Source organism: Cornus florida, unplaced genomic scaffold, assembly GCF_030987335.1.
Source record: "Cornus florida cultivar Cherokee Brave unplaced genomic scaffold, ASM3098733v1 CherokeeBrave_3.0.0_Hap2_Chr10, whole genome shotgun sequence".
Lineage (NCBI taxonomy): Eukaryota > Viridiplantae > Streptophyta > Magnoliopsida > Cornales > Cornaceae > Cornus > Cornus florida.
The window spans coordinates 65,689,484-65,709,799 of record NW_026775580.1 but is presented as its reverse complement, the minus strand read 5'-3'; the positions used below and the strand labels follow the sequence as shown (position 1 = coordinate 65,709,799).

General features: G+C 30.4%; 1 protein-coding gene and 1 long non-coding RNA gene across 4 annotated transcripts; one reads left to right on the top strand and one right to left on the bottom strand.

Annotated features, from left to right (window-relative positions):
- The first annotated feature begins 2,902 nt into the window (after positions 1-2,902).
- LOC132276458 (thioredoxin-like 4, chloroplastic) lies at positions 2,903-6,714 on the top strand. Of its 3 annotated transcripts, none has more exons than XM_059777889.1 (4): positions 2,903-3,005; positions 4,789-5,463; positions 5,648-5,701; positions 6,259-6,714. In XM_059777889.1, the coding sequence occupies exons 2-4, from the start codon at positions 4,978-4,980 to the stop codon at positions 6,343-6,345; spliced, it is 627 nt and encodes a 208-aa protein (XP_059633872.1). In that variant the 5' UTR covers positions 2,903-3,005; positions 4,789-4,977; the 3' UTR covers positions 6,346-6,714. The 3 variants fall into 3 exon arrangements, with proteins under 3 accessions (XP_059633872.1, XP_059633870.1, XP_059633871.1); XM_059777887.1 differs by having other exon boundaries at positions 6,255-6,714; XM_059777888.1 differs by lacking the exon at positions 2,903-3,005 and adding an exon at positions 3,019-3,738 and having other exon boundaries at positions 6,255-6,714.
- A 9,850-nt stretch (positions 6,715-16,564) lies between these two features.
- On the bottom strand, positions 16,565-18,316 carry LOC132279540 (uncharacterized). The gene is made up of 2 exons (XR_009471346.1): positions 17,991-18,316; positions 16,565-16,932 (listed from the first exon to the last, which is right to left on the bottom strand). It is a non-coding gene; the product is annotated as an uncharacterized LOC132279540 (long non-coding RNA).
- Positions 18,317-20,316: the final 2,000 nt, after the last annotated feature.

Sequence of the window (20,316 nt, the reverse complement as noted above, 5' to 3'; positions counted from 1 at the left end):
TAGGCCAACCACTTCTGTATGTTGATAAGAATGATGTCCATCCAAAGACAGGCAGTGGGGAAGCAAAATGGGCCTGACCATGTGGTCCAAATGCTATTGGTTTGCTGGGTGAAAAGGTATTATGTGCCCGCGGTGCAGAGGATATGGGTTCCCCAATCTTTTAGTCTTGGGTTGTTTTATAATGCTTCGCTTTGTCTGAAGCTAATATGGAGGGCTTGGAATGCCTTTGTATTTGCAGCATCTCTGTGTACAACTCTAATGTAGTGTTGTTTGTTTGGTTGGAAAAAAAAAAATTAAATATATAACTATTATGAGGGAGCAAGCCTTCGATTCTTCTCATTTGGTCCTCTATCGTCTGGTTCACGAATCACATTCCCCGGCAATTGTTCATCACTTGGTTGGCCCTTAATTCTAGACTCAAGACCAAAGATGGTAAGAGTATTGGGGTCGAATACCTCTACTTCATGCACCCTCTGCTCTAATGGAGTCGAATCCCACATGCATCTTTTCTTCAATTGCCCATTCTCCTCTGAGATTTGGGGGTTCTTTCAATATGGTGACCTCAATTACCTTTCAATCGTAGCTTGGATCACCTCCTTATGAAGCCCAAATAGAAATGCTGACAACGCGTATATCTACAAGCTCTGCTTCAATTGCTGTATCTATTTCCTATGGAAGGAAAGAAACAATCGCATCTTCAGTGGGAAAAATGCCTTTGTTGAAGTTATTCAAAAATTGATCTTTGACAGCGTTAGAAGTCGCCTTCTTAATCAAACTCCTCGACTGCAAAAGCTCTAGGAATATTGCAGCGTCTTGGAACCTCCCAAGCACAATCATCTTTACTAATTAGTGCCTCCAAGGACGGATCCAACAAGTAGTGTGAGTGGACAAAACTGAATTTTTCTTGTAATTTCAAGGGGCAACATAAATATTTCATAGGTATATAATTGAAATTAAAAAAAAAAAAGAAAAGAAAAAAAATTGTGATATATAATGGTAAAAAAATAATTTTAGTGGGGGCAATTGGCCCACTGACTATACATTGCCTTCGTCCTTGAGTGTGTCTCTCTGGTTTTCAATTTTGGCTGCCCTCTCTTGATCATGAAACTGGGTTAGGATTTATTGGGCTTGGGTTAGGTATGTGATTTGGTTCTTTTATTTTGTTGTTGCTTTTGGGCTTTTGCTTGAGGTTGCTCTTACTTGTTTTGCTTTTGCCTTTGGACCTCCTTTTACAATTATTTCTCTTTTAATATTACCTCTGTCCCTTTATAATTGTCCAAATCATATTGTACAGTTTTTAAGGCAATTTTTTTTAACATAGTTTATTACATTAGTAAATGATGCATTTTCAAATTTGTCCTTCCTAAAAATTTGTAAAAGTAGGATGGAAAAGTTATTTTTAATGGGGTCCACTTATTATATTGGTAAAAGTAGTATGAAAAAGTTATTTGTAATGGGATCCACTTATTTTGAAATTTTAATTAGTTTAATCTTTTAGGGATAAATTAGGAGTAATAAAAAAAAGTGTATTGATTTTTGAAATGTGATAACTAAAATGGGACAACAAAAAATGAGATAATGGACTATTAATATAGGACGGAGAGGGTATAACATTGATTTACACAAAATGATAATGATAATGATAATAAAAATAAAAAGTTTTTATATATAAAACGCACTTATGAGCTCATATTTACGTTATGATGTAGTTAAATTTTCTTAGTTTTTAAAAAAATGGAGTTTACCAAATTAATGATGTGGAGGTGAATTTTTACTGTTCACTATAATTTATTGTCCAAAATAACCTTTTCATTTTTTAAACCAAATTACCATACTGCCCCATTTGATTAATTCGCCCAAACAAAGCCTATAATTTTTGTTAGGGCACTGACGTGTTCATTCCCCGCCGCCGCTGCTTCTCCTCCATTCAGTCTTCAGATATACATTACACAATCATATATGTATCTCGGCCTCCGGCATGAACTGCCCAGGTAAACATGTATCTTCCGCATCAAATTTTAGTTGATTCCTTCCTGGAGAGCAACCACATCTTCAATAAATTAAACACAAGGTTAATGATATATATATATAGAACCAACCATGTCTGATCGAGGAAAACCAAATAGAGAGAGATGGAGGAAAACCATATAGAAACCCAGTAAGTCTGCAATTTTTTTTTTTTTTGAAAGCTAAAAGTCTGCAATTGTTGTTGTTGTGTCTCGAGTCCATTTTCCCCAAATATCGAACCAAAGCCTCAGGCTTCAAGAAGCCAGGTGACCTTATCACTTTGGCCTCGTTGTTTCGAGCCATACGAGACGGACCAGTGGCTTGTTTTTGTTGCTTTGTTTTGTATGAGCGGAACAACATTTGCATGGGATGTGGATGGAAGGCGATGAAGAGCTTCTGCTCATTGGAGTAGAGGAATTTGTTACCGTTGGGGAGGCACATATGGGTAATGCATATCTGATGGAAGAAAGAAGCGGCGGCAGCATGAACACAATCAGTGCCCTAAAAAGAAATTTTGGACTTTGTTTGGGTGAATTAATGAAATAGGGCATTATGGTAATTCGGTTCAAAAAGTGAAAGGTTACTTTGGATAACAAATTATAGTAAACAAGGAAAGTTCATATCCACGTCATTTGATCAATTTTTATGTTTTTTGAAATTATATGACTTTTACTACATTATAGTGTAAATATAGATTCATAAGTACATTTATATGTAAAAATCTATGGAGGGTAGTGAATGAAATGAAATTAGAGAATAATGTGACAGTCCTCAATATCCAATCATTTTTTTATATAAAAATTATAAAATAAATAAATAACAATTAAAATATTTTTTTTTATAAAAATTATAAAATAAATAAATAACAATTAAAATACGAAAAAAGCACGTAAATGTGTGAAGGAGAATAGTCTATCAAGTCATTTTCTCATCTGAAACCACTCTCCTTCAGATATCGGCCGCGAGGATACTTCCAGAAAGGATGATAACATTCACGGGTAAGTGTTGCTAATTCCCATCAATTTACCATTTGAAATTCAGTCATCAAAATGCTATTATCAAAACCTCGAAATCTTCTGTGTTTTCTTCCCATGAATATTAATTTGTTGTTGTTCTTTTATTATCTGCATTTCAGTTTCTTTCATTGCAAACTCTGCTTCTTTCTGGACCAGTATGGTTGTGAACCCATGTCCAATTCATCAAAGTTAACATAGATATTTTGATCCTTATTTTACGTCAAATAGTGTTTTATTTCTTGTTTATGGCGTTGATCATGTACCTTGTAGGAATGATTAATATATAAATACAATGTTACACGATTCTCTACCAGCTTAAGCTTTGTTTCCTAGAACTCTTAGATTTACTAGCTTGAATTTTTGGAGAAGTGGGCTGTTAACAAGGTGTTTGGGCAAACAGGTCTTGAGTTTTTTTGGGCACACGGTGAGGGGTTTTTTTTTTTTTTTTTTAATTTTTTTTTTCCCAAAAGTTCAAGCAAATGCACACCCACCCGCAATATTGTCCCTCACAGGACTCGAACTCTCAAATTTTTAGGGGGAAATTGATTGTCTAACATAATATCAAATCTCTTCTTTATTATGGATGTCTTGTTTCAATTCTCACTGTTTGCATTTTACTGCCCATTCTCGCCTGTTTGTCTACCTCTCCGCTTTGAGAAACGAGGTCACAAGTGAGAGAGTGTTGGAGCTGGATATACATTGTTGTTAGAGAGTGGTATGTAATATTGGGTCCATTTATTAGCAATTTAAGCTTTTTGAAGAGCTGTTTGTTAACACTATCATTAACTGTAAGTAATTGAGATCCGCCATTTCCATGGATATAATGAAATCTTTTCTAACAAAAATTACTTGAATTTGGGCTTAAAATCGTATTAGTACCTGGTTTTCCATCTGTAGGTTTTCTTTTTACCATGGCTAATGCACAAGTCACTGAGTTGTAAATGATATTCAATTGCATAAGCAACTTTCATTGTTATAGATACTAGAGTGGTGCATGATTGTGTCTGCTCGGGTTGTTACCAACATTTAGGATTATAGGATTGAAGTTTACAGACTAATGGGAGAGTCTAATTTAGTTCCTTTTGTATTTGTTTTGAGTCATTTGTCATATGCTTTTAAATCAGCAACAAAATTGGTACATTAAAAGTGAAAGATTTTTACTAGGGTTTCTCTGGCAGAAGGTTTTTGTAGCTAGCTAGAACAAGTGCCTGTCTCATTTGGTCCATGAAATTCTAGGCAACATCCTTGAGGTTCTAGCTATATATAGATAAATAGACGAATATCTATGTATATGCAATAGCCTGAATGATCCCTAACACTGCTGCATTTAGACATACTGGTTCTGGGCTCGTATGTATTCCTCTTTATGCACTGGAAGTACTGAAATGAGCAGCTGTGGAGTTATTTGGTTTGCAATATGAAAGTGGTAGTGGAGTGATTCTAAATTACATAATAGTTGAAATAAGAGAGGCCTGAAGTGCTGTTCCAAATAGCTGGTTGCACATTAAAAACATTTTTTTCTAGTCTATCATAACATTAAGATGTGAGTAACTTATATTGCTTTTATATTCATGCGAAATTTGATGTTTTTACCAATATATATATGCATATATATATATATGTATATATATTATCATGCTAAGGTAGAAAATCACTGCAAATAATGTAGTGCCTAGCAAGAATTTGTTTGTCATTGGTGCACAAATTTGTTTAATATATTGACCATGAAAGGTTCTAATACTTTCATCTGCCATGTTTTTTACAGGGATGGTTATCAATTTTTTCACATTCCTTGCCTCAGGGAATGGGATGCTAATGTAAAGAATTTATTTTCTGAGAATCAAATGCTTTTTCATATGAAGTATTAGCTAATGCATGTCAAAATTTTATCTCGGAAGTTCTTTGTTCTAAGCATAATACCAGCTTCTATTCTGGAGGTCTGTCATATGCTGTCATGCAAAACAAGAGTATTCTTTATCAGAAGTCCTCTTTCAGTTTTGGAAGAAACTCAGATGGACCACATGATTTTAGAATTCCCTCAATGGTTCCCAATTCACTACCAGATCGAAGTCTCATTAAATCATGCCGATTGAAGGCAAAATTTCCAGTTATCATCAGAAGTGAAGGTTTGGAGACACTGGATTTTGTTAAAAACAGTCGCACATTTCAATATGCGAAGATCAAAAGCGTGGCTAATGAAAATCTCGAAGAATTATCTGATGAAGATGATGATATTTGTCCTGCTGAATGTGTCAGAGAATTTAGGACTGACGAAGAGTTCTTCAGAATTCTGGAAAAAGCCAAGGAAACTAATTCTTTAGTTGTAGTTGATTTTTATCGCACTGCTTGTGGCAGCTGCAAGTATATAGAGCAGATTTTTTCGAAATTATGCAGAGGAGCTGGTGATCAAGAAGATGCTGTTATCTTCTTGAAGCACAATGTGAGTAATTTCATTCACTTCAAATTTGTGTTTACATTATAGAAGGATGTTTAGAGAAAATACTTGTTGAACACCTTGCAATGGTGGGAAGTTGGAAATTTAATTGGTTGTTGGGATTAGCAATTATTTTCTTATTTGGTAATAGAAATGAGTATGATGTTCTGATTTATGCTAATTTTCACAGGTAATCGACGAATATGATGATCAATCTGAGGTTGCTGAACGACTTAGAATCAAGGTAATCGTTCTGTTAGCAACTGTCGTCTTATCTTGTCATCGATGTGGTTTTGCTATAAGAATTTTGGATATTTTATCTTGGGATTGAAGATGTTGGTCATTTATTGACATTTGGGTTTTGTGGATTACAAAAGCTTCAACATGTTCAAACATTTTGTGTTGAACTATTTTTCAATACGTAATATATGTCCAAACATTTGTAATTTGTAGAAATTTGTAAACTAATGGATCTAAATTATAAATCTGAGAATGCATATACCGATGAATGGAGATGCCAGATTTTACAATTGTGTTTTTATTTATTTATTATTATTATTGGTTGTTTTTCTGGATGAGAGTGATTAGTGACTTGATTATAATCATTGGTTTACTGCTACAATATTCATGTGCATTCTCATGGAAGATGCACTTTCTTGTTATCTTCTTGCCATTGTAATCAATGAACCTTCTGTTATTCTTTTTCTTTTTTTCTTTTATTATTATTATTATTATTATTATTATTTTCTTAAAACATAGTTTCCCACTGGAATTGATAAGTTCCTGAATTGATGTAGGCAGTGCCACTGTTCCAATTCTATAAAGATGGGACCCTATTGGAAGCATTCCCAACTAGAGACAAACAGAGGATTGCTGCGGCTATTCTGAAATATACAGCTTCTGCTTCTCTAGATGTTTAAGCTAAATCTGGTTTTGTTTCGAAGCCTTGCTTTCTGTCAAATTGCGGTAAATACTCAAGACTGGTGGTAGAGATGATCAAGTGCTTTAAAACATGCCGCATTTGTAACATAATATTGAACAATTTTTCTGTTTGTGAGGACGGATAATATCCCACAAGGCTGTAAGTGAATCGTCAAAAGTTCTGTTATTAGTCAATAATATTCAGTCATCATTGTCAAGATTTATCTGATTGAGTGTGGAAATGTAGAAGAATATTTAAGCCATGAGTTATTTAGTAAACCGGTGATTACTTAATCTACCATGAAATTCAGAAATGAACATTTTAATTTTTAACTAGTGTTGTGCAGCCAACGGTTCTTTCTAATGATAGAATATTAATGCTTTTTTGCTGTATTGTTTTCCTTAGCTTGGAGAAGAATCCACCGTTGATTTCTCTGCAGTCGAGTTTCTCATCCATGATCGACATTGTCCGGAATCCTTCTTGAATGAGAGCGTTTCTGTATAAATAGATTAGCTGGTGAATGTGTAAACTATAATAATTCGTGTTAAGCCATTAATCACAAATTTACATGAATCCCATATCTTAGAACTTCAAGATTTTCACATATCTATAATGCATAAATAAATACTAGTTAGATATAAATACCTCGATTCACAATATTAATTCTTGTTGAGATTAAGTCCAACGTCCAAATCCTTTGGCCACGAACTAATCTGCAACTCTGATCAACAGGCAAAGGTAGAAACTGGTTTCTCTCTTTTGACCTTTTGCACACATAAAATTTTTACGTGTTGTTTTCATTAGCGTACATAATTGATAGAGTATATGCACTTTTATAAAGGCAGAGAGATGACCAGTTTTCCTATTAGTAACATAATTCTACTTTCCATCAAAGTAAGAAATAAGAAAGGAAAAAACTTCTCCAATAAGTAATTACCAAAAAGGTAATTATAAGTTGACCATAAATAAATAATATTAATTGATATCTATTTACTTAGCCACGAAGTAATATGTCACATGTCCAAATCATGTGGGCCACAATTAAATAAATAATCTTACATTCTCCCACTTGGCACATATGATAACTTTTGTAGTGGTTTAGTAAAATAGTCATTAGTGTGCACCATAAATCAAATTAAGGTATTAAGTTGGTCATCATAAATACTATGGTAAATAAACTACTAATGTGAGTCATGGCGGTTGTATGTCCTTAAATGACACAGTCCCTTCCATGTACCACAACACTAGTAATCTATTCAACATAGTTTATAAATGAGAAGTATCAATAATGATCTAACAATAATGTCTTTTCCAAGACTATTCCTATTACCACTTATTAAAGCAATACGTACATGTACATTAATTAATAGGAAATATCAGAAACACATTTAATGAGCGCAAAATGTCAAATATATATAAGCACTGTTAAGCAATCCACAATTAAAAAATAATCATCATTGACTACGTTCAAGACCCATTCTTTTAACATGTTCCATAAATGTCTTGGGTGGTAGTCCATTCATTAATGGATTGCAATCATAAGTTGTGTGCTTATAATTTCAATAGACATTTGTTGTTTCTAAGTATCTTCTTTAATGATAAAGTATTTCAACTTTAGAATACCTATCATTTTTCATACAAGAAGATCAACAATTGCAGCATAAATTTTCAGCAATCTGAAAACGGTACCCATAACTCCAAGTCCTGAAATAAATTCTGCAACCATAAATTATAACCTCAAAGCATGTTACAAATTAAAATTTCATAATAGACAAAGTAATCATAAATTACTTTGCACTTTTTCATAATATTGTTCCTCCAACCAAATCTTCTAGAACTCTTTTAATATATACTTTATGAGACAATTCTAAAAACAAATCAATGGGATCTATAATGAAATATTTCTATTCCTATCACATAGGATGCTTCATCCATATATTTCATTTCAAAGTTCTTAGAGATAACTTTTAGTTTCATATAATAAACTAAGATCACTACTAACAAATAAAATATCATCAATATATAGAATCAGAAATATAAACTTACTCCCACTAACATTCTAGTATATACACTGATCAACAGTGTTTTTTTTAAAACCAAAAGAAATAATGGTATCATTAAACCTAATATACCATTGTTAAGAAGCTTGTTTAAATCCATATATTGACATCTTAAGTTTACGGACCATGAATTCTTTACCCTCTAATATGAAGTCTTCAAGTTGTTCCATATGGACTTCCTCTTATAAACTCCTATTTATAAAAATTGTATTCACATCCATTTGATGTAACTCTAAATCATAATAAGTTACTAATGCCATGATATTTTAAAAGATTTCTTCTTAAATACTAGAGAGAATATCTTTATAATCTCTTCATTCATGACCCTGATCCATTTAGTAAAATCATTACTGTTAATGGCTTGTGAATATGTAACCGGATCCGTATATATCTCACTATATATCAAAATCAGATTCTTGCAGATACATCACATAATCATCCGGAATAGCAGATCTCCTTTCTCTTTGAGATCGTCTTAATGTTATTCCTTATGATTCTTCTACAATCTATTCATTGGTGACAATCTCATTATAGAGTTGTTGATCATTTAATTGTTCTTCGTTGTTATACGGTTCAACAACTGAAGAAACAATTATTTCCTTATAAGTTATGAGTAAAGATATTTGTACCCTAACTTCTGAAATGATCAAATTCTTATTTTTATCACTCCCACTGATTTCACCATTCTTAATGAATCTGACATTACCGGTTTCAATAATTATTGTACTATGTTTCGGATAGTAAAACTTGTACCCTTTAGATTACTTAATATCCACAACATTATGGGTAACGAGGAATTACTTAACATACTCCTAACCAATTCCATAAGAGTACGATTAAGCCTTACAGTTACACGCTTTTACTGTGGCATATATAACAAAGTGTATTGAACACAAATGGCATACATTTCAAGGAGTTTAACAAACGGTTAAAGTATTAACCTGTTTCATCATACTTTACATAATATTCACCACCTCTATATGACCTTATGATTTTCACTTTCTATCTAGTTGTTTTTTAATCTCATTTATGTATACTTCAAGAGTACCCACTGTTTGAGATTTTTCATTCAACAAATAGATATATCCATAACGTGAAAAACAACTATAAAGGCGATAAAATACTTTTCTCCTCCAAAAGATGGAACATCAGAAGGTTTACAAATAATTTCAAGAAGTTATGTACTTATTGTGGCTCATTTCTTTGTGCGTTTAGTTTGTTTACCCTTAATACAATCTACACACACATCAAAATCAGTAAAGTTTAGATTCAGAAGAATCACATCCTTTACTAATTTTCCTAACATTTCACTAGATATTGACCTAGTCTTTTATGCCAAAGATAAATTTTCTATTAATTGAGATACGCTTAATTCTAACATTAAGATACAAGATCAAAAAGATTTTAATAAATAAACCATCAAATTTGAATTTACAGAAATCATCAACAATAATGCCATAACTCACAAATTATAATTTCTTAAATAAATATCATTACCAAATTTAAATGAAAAACCATTAGCATAAAGTTTTTGAAATAAAATCAAATTATGGGAAATTGAATAAACATAAAATTTTTAAAATAATTTAAATAAAATCCATTGTCTAACATTAAACATAGTGTCACAATGGTTTCAACAAAACTTTTTCCCAATTATTATAAATAAGAAATTCTTATTTGAATTTGTGGTTTAGGCCATAAAAAATTCTTGCATATATTAGAAACATAAATATTAGTACTTAAGTCAACCTATCATGTATTAAAAAGAACTTCAACAAGTAATTCGTAATATACAAAAGCCAAAAGCGTACTTTTCTTTTTCGAATCATTCTTTATATGTCATGTAATCTTTCTAAAAGTGTTCAATTCATTAATGACACTTTTTCATTATTACATTACTTTCTTTTAGTAGATTGACCTAAATCTTTTAATTTTGGGTGTTGCTCACTTATTGTCTTTTCTGACTTATTCCCAAATTTCTTTCTAACTTCTTGAGTCGTCAGATGAACATAATGATTACCTTGCTACTTAAGTTTTGTCTCCTCATAAATTAACATAATGGTCAATTAAATCACTTTCCACTTATCTTAATAGTGTTAATTCGAAATAACCCATACTGAATAGATAAGAAATTGAGAATAAATTGAATAAGAAAATTCTTATCCACAATCATCTATAAGGTTCTCAATTTGGTAGCAACATTAGTCATCCTAAGAACATACCCATACATGGTAAGAGTACCAACAAAAATGCATAGTAGTGATATCAATTAATAATTTTCGTTTTAGATATTTATTTATAATACGGAAACATTCTTCTAGTCAAAATATTCCTTAGCACTATAACTATGAGGAACAATTATTCGCATAACCATAATGCTTAATCTGTTCGATCTCTCCCAAGCTTTTATGGATAATCTTTTCTTCCTCACTATTTTTATCAGTAATAACAGTAAGTTCTTCAATTTAAAATGTTAAATTAAGATTTAACACATCTAAATTTTGAACTCAACTTACTCATTTCATTATGAGAAGTTAGTAATATTGAGAATCAGAACAGATATAGCATGCGCATTAAAGGATGTAATAAAATAAATATAATAAGATAAAATCTTAATAATAATAATGCTTTGAGTTAACAACACGTATGTATAACTTAAAAATATAAATACAATGTATAACTATAGTACCCCTTTGGGTGGCAACTATAAAATACTAATAATGATGCTTACATGTATTTATATGTATACCTTTATTGGTGATACATTATTTAATTAAACAAATAAGTTACCTTTGGATATCCTATATTTACCTAATTAAAAAAAAAATACATACGACCCTTTAATTTTTATTTAATCATTTGAAAATCAATTCCCTTTGAGGAATTATTTCTCATAATTAAATAAAATCAATATTCATGAATATCACAAAAAATTATAAGCATCATAATTCATGAAATATTGCAATTATGTTTACTACTAAAATTAATATTTATCAACTATTATGGTTAGGCCATTTTGGTAGCTACCAACCTTTACATAATATGAATATTAAATTAGATAGTAGCTAATTTATGATTAATTATGTCTATTACAAAAATTAATATTCATCAATCATTATGATTGGGCACTTTAGTAGCTACCAATCTTCACATAATATGAATATTAAATTGGACAGTAATTAATTCATCATTAAGTTATATTTACTACTAAAATTAATATTCATCGACCATTATGGTTAGGCCACTTTGGTAACTATTAACCCACACATAATATGAATATTAAATTAATTAGTAATTAATTAATTATTAATTTACCCATTTAACATTATACACACATACTCATAATTGTCGATTAAAGTTTAAGCAACTTCGATCTCAAAACCTTAATAGTCCGAAATTTCATAGAAAATATCTTTTTATTTTATATACATCATAAAATATATTATTTTATTTTCGGACTTAAAGATCACAATTGAATCAATTTAAAATTGATTCTACAATATGTATGTATGTTTGGGTACGAAACAATAAGTTATTTACATGTTTAATTTATTAGATTAAATTTCTAAACTCACAAATTATTCTAGAAATTCAAATTCCTAAAATAAATAAATCAATACATATATTTTATGTATTCAATAACTTTAATTTTAATTTATTTTAAATTAAAATTAGAATCTTCAAATCATTGGACAAATACTTATAACAATAATTTAAACCTCTTTAATAAAATAAATAGATACACAAACTTTATGTATTTATTAATTTTTAAATAATAATAATAATGAGTCTTTCTAATCCTTTCACAACTTACTGTTTCTATAAAACAATAGCAAGACAAATGCTATTATTATTATTATTTTTTTAATTCAATGTTCTTTATTAGTCATGCACGAAAATCAGTAACCTAAAGCATTGAAGTTGTTTGTCTTACACACATTATGCATACATTTGTACTATTACACATATGTAAACTATGTATCAGTAACCAACTTTCATAATTCAATTTTGGCTCAGAAATTGAGGTACCTAAACCCAAAAACCACACGGACTGATCTAAACATACGATTCTAAAAGAATGGATTATACAATCATTTAATTTTAAAATTATACATATTATTTATGCAACTTTAATGAAAAATAATGAGTTCCTAAACCGTTAGCTCTGATACCACATGTAAACTATAATAATTCGTGTTAAGCCATTAATCACAAATTTACATTAATCCCATATCTTAGAACTTCATGATTTTCACATATCTATAATGCATAAATAAATACTAGTTAGATATAAATACCTCGATTCACAATATCAATTCTTGTTGAGATTAAGTCCAAAGTCCAGATCCTTTGGCCACGAACTAATCTGCAACTCTGATCAACAGGCAAAGGTGGAAACTGGTTTCTCTCTTTTGACCTTTTGCACACATAAAATTTTTACTTGTTTTCATTAGCGTACATAATTGATGGAGTATATGCACTTTTATAAAGGCAGAGAGAGGACCAGTTTTCCTATTAGTAACATAATTCTACTTTCCATCAAAGTAAGAAATAAGAAAAGAAAACACTTCTCCAATAAGTAATTACCAAAAAGGTAATTATAAGTTGACCATAAATAAATAATATTAATTGATATCTATTTACTTAGTCACGAAGTAATATGTCACATGTCCAAATCATGTGGGCCACAATTAAATAAATAATCTTACAGGATGTTCTTCCAAGATTTTGAGTTCATACTATTTTTTATATTTTTATATTTTATATTTTATTTTTTATCTTGCACAGGTAACGGATGAAAATAAATTCTTGCTTCAGAATGAGTTTTTTCTGTGTTGTGCAACGATTTTTTTTTAAGGTGTCTTGTGGAGATCTATTGAAAGATACAACGAGTTAAAATAAGAATAGGAATCGACAGTGTGTCATGCAAAATATATAATCTTGTTGGATAAAAGTTTGATGTATGTGAATACAATTTTATCTTATATTCTATATAATTTTGATGCAAAAATAGAACATTAATTTGTATAAATCTTGAGAAAATTTAGCACATCTTACTTTTTATCACTATTCATGCACTAAGTTAGGTATAAGGACAATGGAATACGTATAAAAGGCGCACGCATGGCTCATTCATTCAAAGTCATGACTGGCTAGGTTATTTGCCAGTGACCTAGCGATATCAGTCTCTTACTTCCTAAAGGGAGATCATGAGTTCAAATCTTAAAAGAAACAAGTGTGTGTGAGTACCAACTAGGAAATATATATATATATATATATATATATATATATATATATATATATATATATATATATATTTGCACTAGGATATGTTTCATAATATATCAAACTTTAATGCTTAGTTTGGTAGGATGGAAGGGAGAGGGAAAAGATAAGAAGGAATAAACAAATTTCCTTCGTGCTAAAAAACAAAAAAAACAAACGATGGATGAATCATCATTCATCCCTTATGAATTTCCATCTCTTCAAGTATGGTGTAAGACGTCAAGAAAGAAAGGCAATCACAAATGGAGCGAAGTAGTTTAGTATGTGTTTGGTTCCGAGTGTATACTTCTGTTGCCTATATTTGAGAAATTAAGTACAAAAATAGAAAACAAAAATATTACTAAACGAATCCTTATCATGAGAAAGATTTCTTTGCACGTTTAATATTTTGTTATTTGTGTTATCAATCAAATATCACATGAAAATAAAAGTGCTTTATTTTAGTAAGTCCTATCAGTAAGGGGTGATGATACCAAGTCACTAATACAAACACCCAATTAAAATTTTCTTCTTAACTACATCCTCTTAATAATCATAGTATTCGAAACCCACCAATATTATTTATGTTCCACCTTTAATCTCTAACTCCCTAACCTCACTAACCAAACTACTAATCGTTACATCCTATGTAGCATGCACACGAATACGTCGACGCGTCAAATTTTTAAAAAGTATAATCAGGGTACGACTTGGACATGACTATATATAAATATAAATATTTATTTATATACATGTATTGAGTAATAATATTATAAAACTTTAATTCATTTCTAATTTTATATTAAGAGTAATGACTTTTATATATATATATATATATATATATATATATGATATTTGTTCATTTAAGGTCATAATAGTATTTTTATTTTAAATGAACAAATATCATTTAGTGCTTCGCTTGTTATCACATGTGTATAATGTTAATTTTTATTAAAGAAAAATGTTAAACACTTTAGAATGTAAACATATTATTTTCTATATATATATATATATATATATATATCGTTATTGCACTACTTTGTCATAAAAGTATTTTTATTTTAAATGAACAAATATCATTTAGTGATTCGCTTGTTATCACATGTGTATAATGTTAATTTTTATTAAAGAAAAATGTTAAACACTTTAGAATGTAAACATATTATTTTCAAAATTACCGGGTAGACTTGTGATATAAATGTTTGAAAGTGTCGGTCTAAGTGTTCAAGAAGTGTCGGTAAAATGTCTAGAAGCGTCGAAAATGTGTCAAAAACAATAAAAATTGTATCAAAAATAATAAAAATTTATTTTTATTTACGAACACTTATATTTAGTATCACGTAATATTTAACGGGTATCGGTATCCGACACGGACACAACATGACTTATTCATAAAAGTGTCCGTACTTCATAGGTTACATCTCATACGAATATTTTATGGTAGCTTGAAAAGATACTAAATAAATAAATAAATAAAAAAATAAATTTGTCCTTTAATTTCTATTATCAATGAATAGAAAAATCATTGATTTTAAGAGACTCAAAAGAAAGATCTTCTTGTTATCCAAACACTTGGGAGTCCTGAAACCACCAAAAATACTAGCATTACTGCTACATAAATATGCAAAAAAAAAAAAAAAAAACTACAGAAAATAATTACAATCATATGAAAATTCATTTATACGTCATTTTTAGCCAGTGTTTTGTAAAAGCGGTTGCATCAAAACTTGAAAAGCGTTCCAAATATTGAAGCTTGATTTCGGTTCGATTGTTGAGACAGCCATTGCTAACTGCAAAAGCTCAGTTCCAACAGCTATCTTTTGCTTGCACCAACGATGGTGGTTTGGAGAAAAAGCAGTTCAGAGCAGTTATTGTACATTGGGTTGGGTTGATCCTTCGGCTGCCTAGTTGTTGGGCTGCTGGCCTTAAGGACTTGTAAATATTTATACATATATACAATTTGCTTAAAATTTCGGAAATATATATATATCTATATTGATTGCACTTGACTATTAGCAGATTAATTTATCTGCAGTGTATTAAATTAGTGATATATAGCCGTTAATTTTTTTTTTCAATTATTTAGCAATTAATTTTTCGTTTTTTTTTTCCGTCCGTTTTGTTCACTTATTATTATTATTATTATTTACAAAGCAAAACGCAAAACAACAAAACAGAGTCAGCATGAACATCATCTCACACATCACACGAGGAGCAATTAAGGAGGTAGCTTTTGATATATATTAGGGTAAATTACACCTAAACTCCATGAAAGAGTGATTTTATATTTTACTTACACCTCAAATGTCAATTTGGAGTGTAAGTAAAATACTTTTTAAGTATAAAATGACTATTCTACCTTTTTCACCATTTGTTCACTTAAAAAAATGTATTTCAAAATTTTCATGACTAAAATACCCCTCAAAATTTTTCATGACTAAAATACCCCCATTGACCTTACAAGCCGCAGCTGTTTGCTACATATAATTGTTGCCTTTTGCTATTCTTTTTATTTTTTTTTCCTAACAATGACGTTAGCTATTATAATACTCTTTCTTAATTGGTTGCATATTTTATTTCTTTCTTAATTGGTTACATATTAGAATGTAAAATAGCTGTTATAATCATATTAAAATTCTTGTACCTTGCACAATCCCCCCTTTTTTTTTCTTTTTTTTTTTGAAAAAACACCTAGTTACAATCCCGTAATACAATTGGTCAACAAATTTTAATTTAAATTGAAAACATGTAAAACAATTGTAATTTTTTTTTTAAACCTCTAAAATCATAACCTGTTACAGTCCAATTTTTAAAACCTATTAGAGGATTGCAACTTTTTAATACCTGTTACAGCAATTGATAAGCTAAAATATGTGTTATGTCTAATCCAATTTTGAAAACTTGTTACAGCAACTTAAAATCTCAAAATATATCAATACATTCCCAACTTTAAGGCTCAAAATACATAAATAATTCTAACTTAAAGTCTCAAAATATATCAATACATTCCCAACTTAAAGTCAATGTCGCACCTTTCTGATCAGTTCCAGAAATTTTAAAGAAAAAATTCAATGCCGCACCTTTCTGAACATCATTTTTCAGCAATATAATAACATTATTATACAGCATGAAATAACTGAACTTGTCTAGATGAACATTCCCTATTACATGTATGTGTCCTTCAAAATGAACAATGATATCATGCAATCTGTCATATGCCATTTCAAACTGGAATAACACACAACAAACATGTCAGATAATATATTTCAAAAAAAAAAAAAAAAAGCCTCACTGGAATTAGAAATGAAATGCAGACTCGCAGAACTTTTTCCAAAAGTTGGGTACAGTATGCAAAAATAATTGAACCAAAACATGAACACGCAAAATAACATATGAAATGTAGACACTCAAATTGATAGAAACCAAAAAAAAAAAAAGACGAATTGCAATCCTATAGTACAAAAAATATATATAAATTTACGCACACTCACAAAATATTTTCAAAACACTTCATTAATCTTTATATTTTATATTAAATTACACTGTAGAAGTATTTTAGAAAATTGATACTTTAATGGCATAAAAAAATTGCAAAAGTTTATCTTGTTTTTATTTCCTCAGCCATTATATTGACCAATGTTGCTATGCTTTATTATATAAAAATGGTAAGTACACCATATTATTCATATGGTCAATTGTATGGACAAAAATCAAAAGGGCACTGTCACGATTTCTAGTAATTAATCATTAGACACTTACCAAGGCATCGGTCCTAATGTTATATTTAATCTGAAGTTATTAAAAAATGATTGGAATAAATAAAAAGAGAAATTTCCCTAAAACATCAAACTCTAAAAGTGAAACAGAAAAGATATATTGGTGTTATAAACAACCAATTATTCAAATTAGGAAGATGAAGACTATAAAGAAACTATTCAGCAATCAAACACTATAACTTGTAGATGCAGCAAGTACATATATATATATATATATATATATATATATATATATATATATATATATATATATTTAAGTATACACACGCAATATATCAGAAAATTGTTGACCAATGTTCAACAATTAAAAACAAATTGAATCAGATTGTGATATCGGAAGATAAGCAGAGACTACCAAAAATTTAAACAAAAAATTTCAAATCAAATTGTGAAATGGGAAGAGAAGGATACAAAAAATTGAACAAGAACAAAGGAAAAAAAGTATTAATATGAGTTCCTAGAAAGAGAAGACTAACATATCAAGAATGAAAATGAATATGGAGATCGTACCTTCAGAACTAGAATCTGAGATCTATTCAATAATCAGTAGCAGAATACATCTCCAATCCATCTCCATTTGTGGCGAAGACTATTTGTCCAATCTGCTACAAGGTAAACATCCAAGTACTCTAGTGAGAAAGAGAACGAGAGGTGTATTTCGATGAGAGAGAGAAAAGTCTTTGATCTTCCCGGTCCAGTTGCTTCTTTTTGCCTCTTCGTGCGTCGGTCGGTGGCTAGGTTTGTATTTGGCTCGGAGAGAGAGATGCAAAGAGGTGTGTTGGGTGTTTGTTTGGTGTGTGTTATTTAGTATGTATATAATGAAAGGGGTAGTTTTGTCTTTTAGAGTTACGGAATTTTTTTTTTTATTAAATTGTATTAAAAAATTAAGGGTAAAAGGGTCAATTCACATGGGTCAGAATTCAAAAAACAACTTGGGGTGTAAGTGAAAGTTAAAACCCAAATCTTCATCTGGGTGTAAAATGACCTAACCTCAGGGGGTCTAGGTGTAATTTACCCTATATGTTAAAGCCGAGTTTGGTGTGATGGAAGGAATGAGGCAGGAATGGAATGTAAGTGAGAATGAAATGAGAATGATGTAGGAATGGAATGATCATTCTCATTTCTCTGCTTGGATACAAACAGAGAATGTAATAACCATTCTCATTCCTATTTTTTTTATTTATTTTCTTTAGCCAATTCCTCTATTTCCTTTTCTTTTTCCCTGTGTATAGAATCTTATTTTTTTCTTCAAATAAATTCATCTATTTCCTTTTCGATCTTTTCCCCTGTGTATACGTATATGAAGATCTATAGTTGGAAATAAAAAGAGGAAGAAGGATTCTCGTACAGGCAAAAGAATCTTTTTTTTTTTCCTTTAATCAATTCCTCTCTTTCCTTTTCTTTTCCCCAACCAGCAGATATATGATATACATATTATATATATATATATATATATATATATATATATATTCCATGGTATACTATGTGTGAAGAGAGAAAGAGGAGAGAGAGAGAGGGTGTACCGTGACATAGCGAGAGAGGAGAGTGTTGCGAAATTAAACAGAAAACACAAGAAATAGATCAAACACACACACACAACGACAACACACAGATTTTACTTGGTTCACCCAAAATTTAGGGTTACGTCCAAGGGTTGTAGGAATTTCACTATGATGATAAAGAAACGGCTACAGATACAGAGAATTCAGTATGAATAAATACCCTCGCACTAGGTCAACATAACAAGTTGAAAATAACCAAAATACCCTCCAAATAAGTTGGATCTTGGTGTACAGTATCTATTAGGCTCCACACTACCTATCAATCTCCCACTTGGAGATTGAAAAACATCAAACTGTCAACTCCCACATGCCTTCATACATAGCAAAACACCATAGCAACTCACTCCTTTGTCCTCAAGCTTGAACACCAACTGAAATTAAACAAAGCTTCAGTTTTTCAATTGTCACTGTCTTGGTTAACATATTTGCTGGATTTTTACTCCCATGAATCTTCTCAAGTGATAAAACTTTATCTTCTAAGTGTAAGTGTATGTGTTGACCTTAAGGATTTCATCCAATGACAATCTAGGTGTTTTGATGATAACAAACCATTAATGGTGTTTAAGGACTAATGTTTACATTGAGTGTTATATAGATTATTCACATTCAAAGAATGACCTCAATGAAGTACCAAAGATCATTCAAAGTATTCCATTACTCAAGATCACATAAAGGAAAGAAATGGATACAATGAAGACATGAAGTTGTAAGGAACAAAATGCAATGTCCAAAGGTAGCTTGGACTTCAATGAGCAAGAAAGCAACTCAAAGGAAGAAAGAAAGCAATACTACCTCAAGCCTAAACGATCATGGACAATGCATGAAGAAAAGGGGTAGATAGGATGGTGAGTGTTTTGGATTCAATGTCAAAGTATTTATGAATCCATTTGAAACTCATCTCTATAGGATCATGCATATTATCATCATTCAAATATTCCTATATTCTTAGTAATAGACTTTGCACTTCATTCATAGATATTGTCATATGAAGTCTTTGCTAAGAAAGGGTTAGTTCAAGCTTGTATAAGCTTTGAAAGAACTCACAACCTAAGCTAGAAATGCTAGGACCATGCACATTAATCATAAGATTTACTTTGGTGTCTAGAAAGAAAAGGAAAAGGCATTGAACTTAATATTTCATCTTTAAAGTCTTTGTTGCTATAATTTAGTAAATGACTCTAGGACACAATGAACTTGATATTTATCATCCTTATATGTCCCTAGACTCTTAGAAATAGGTTTTGAACTAAATTGAATCATTCATCAAAGTCCTA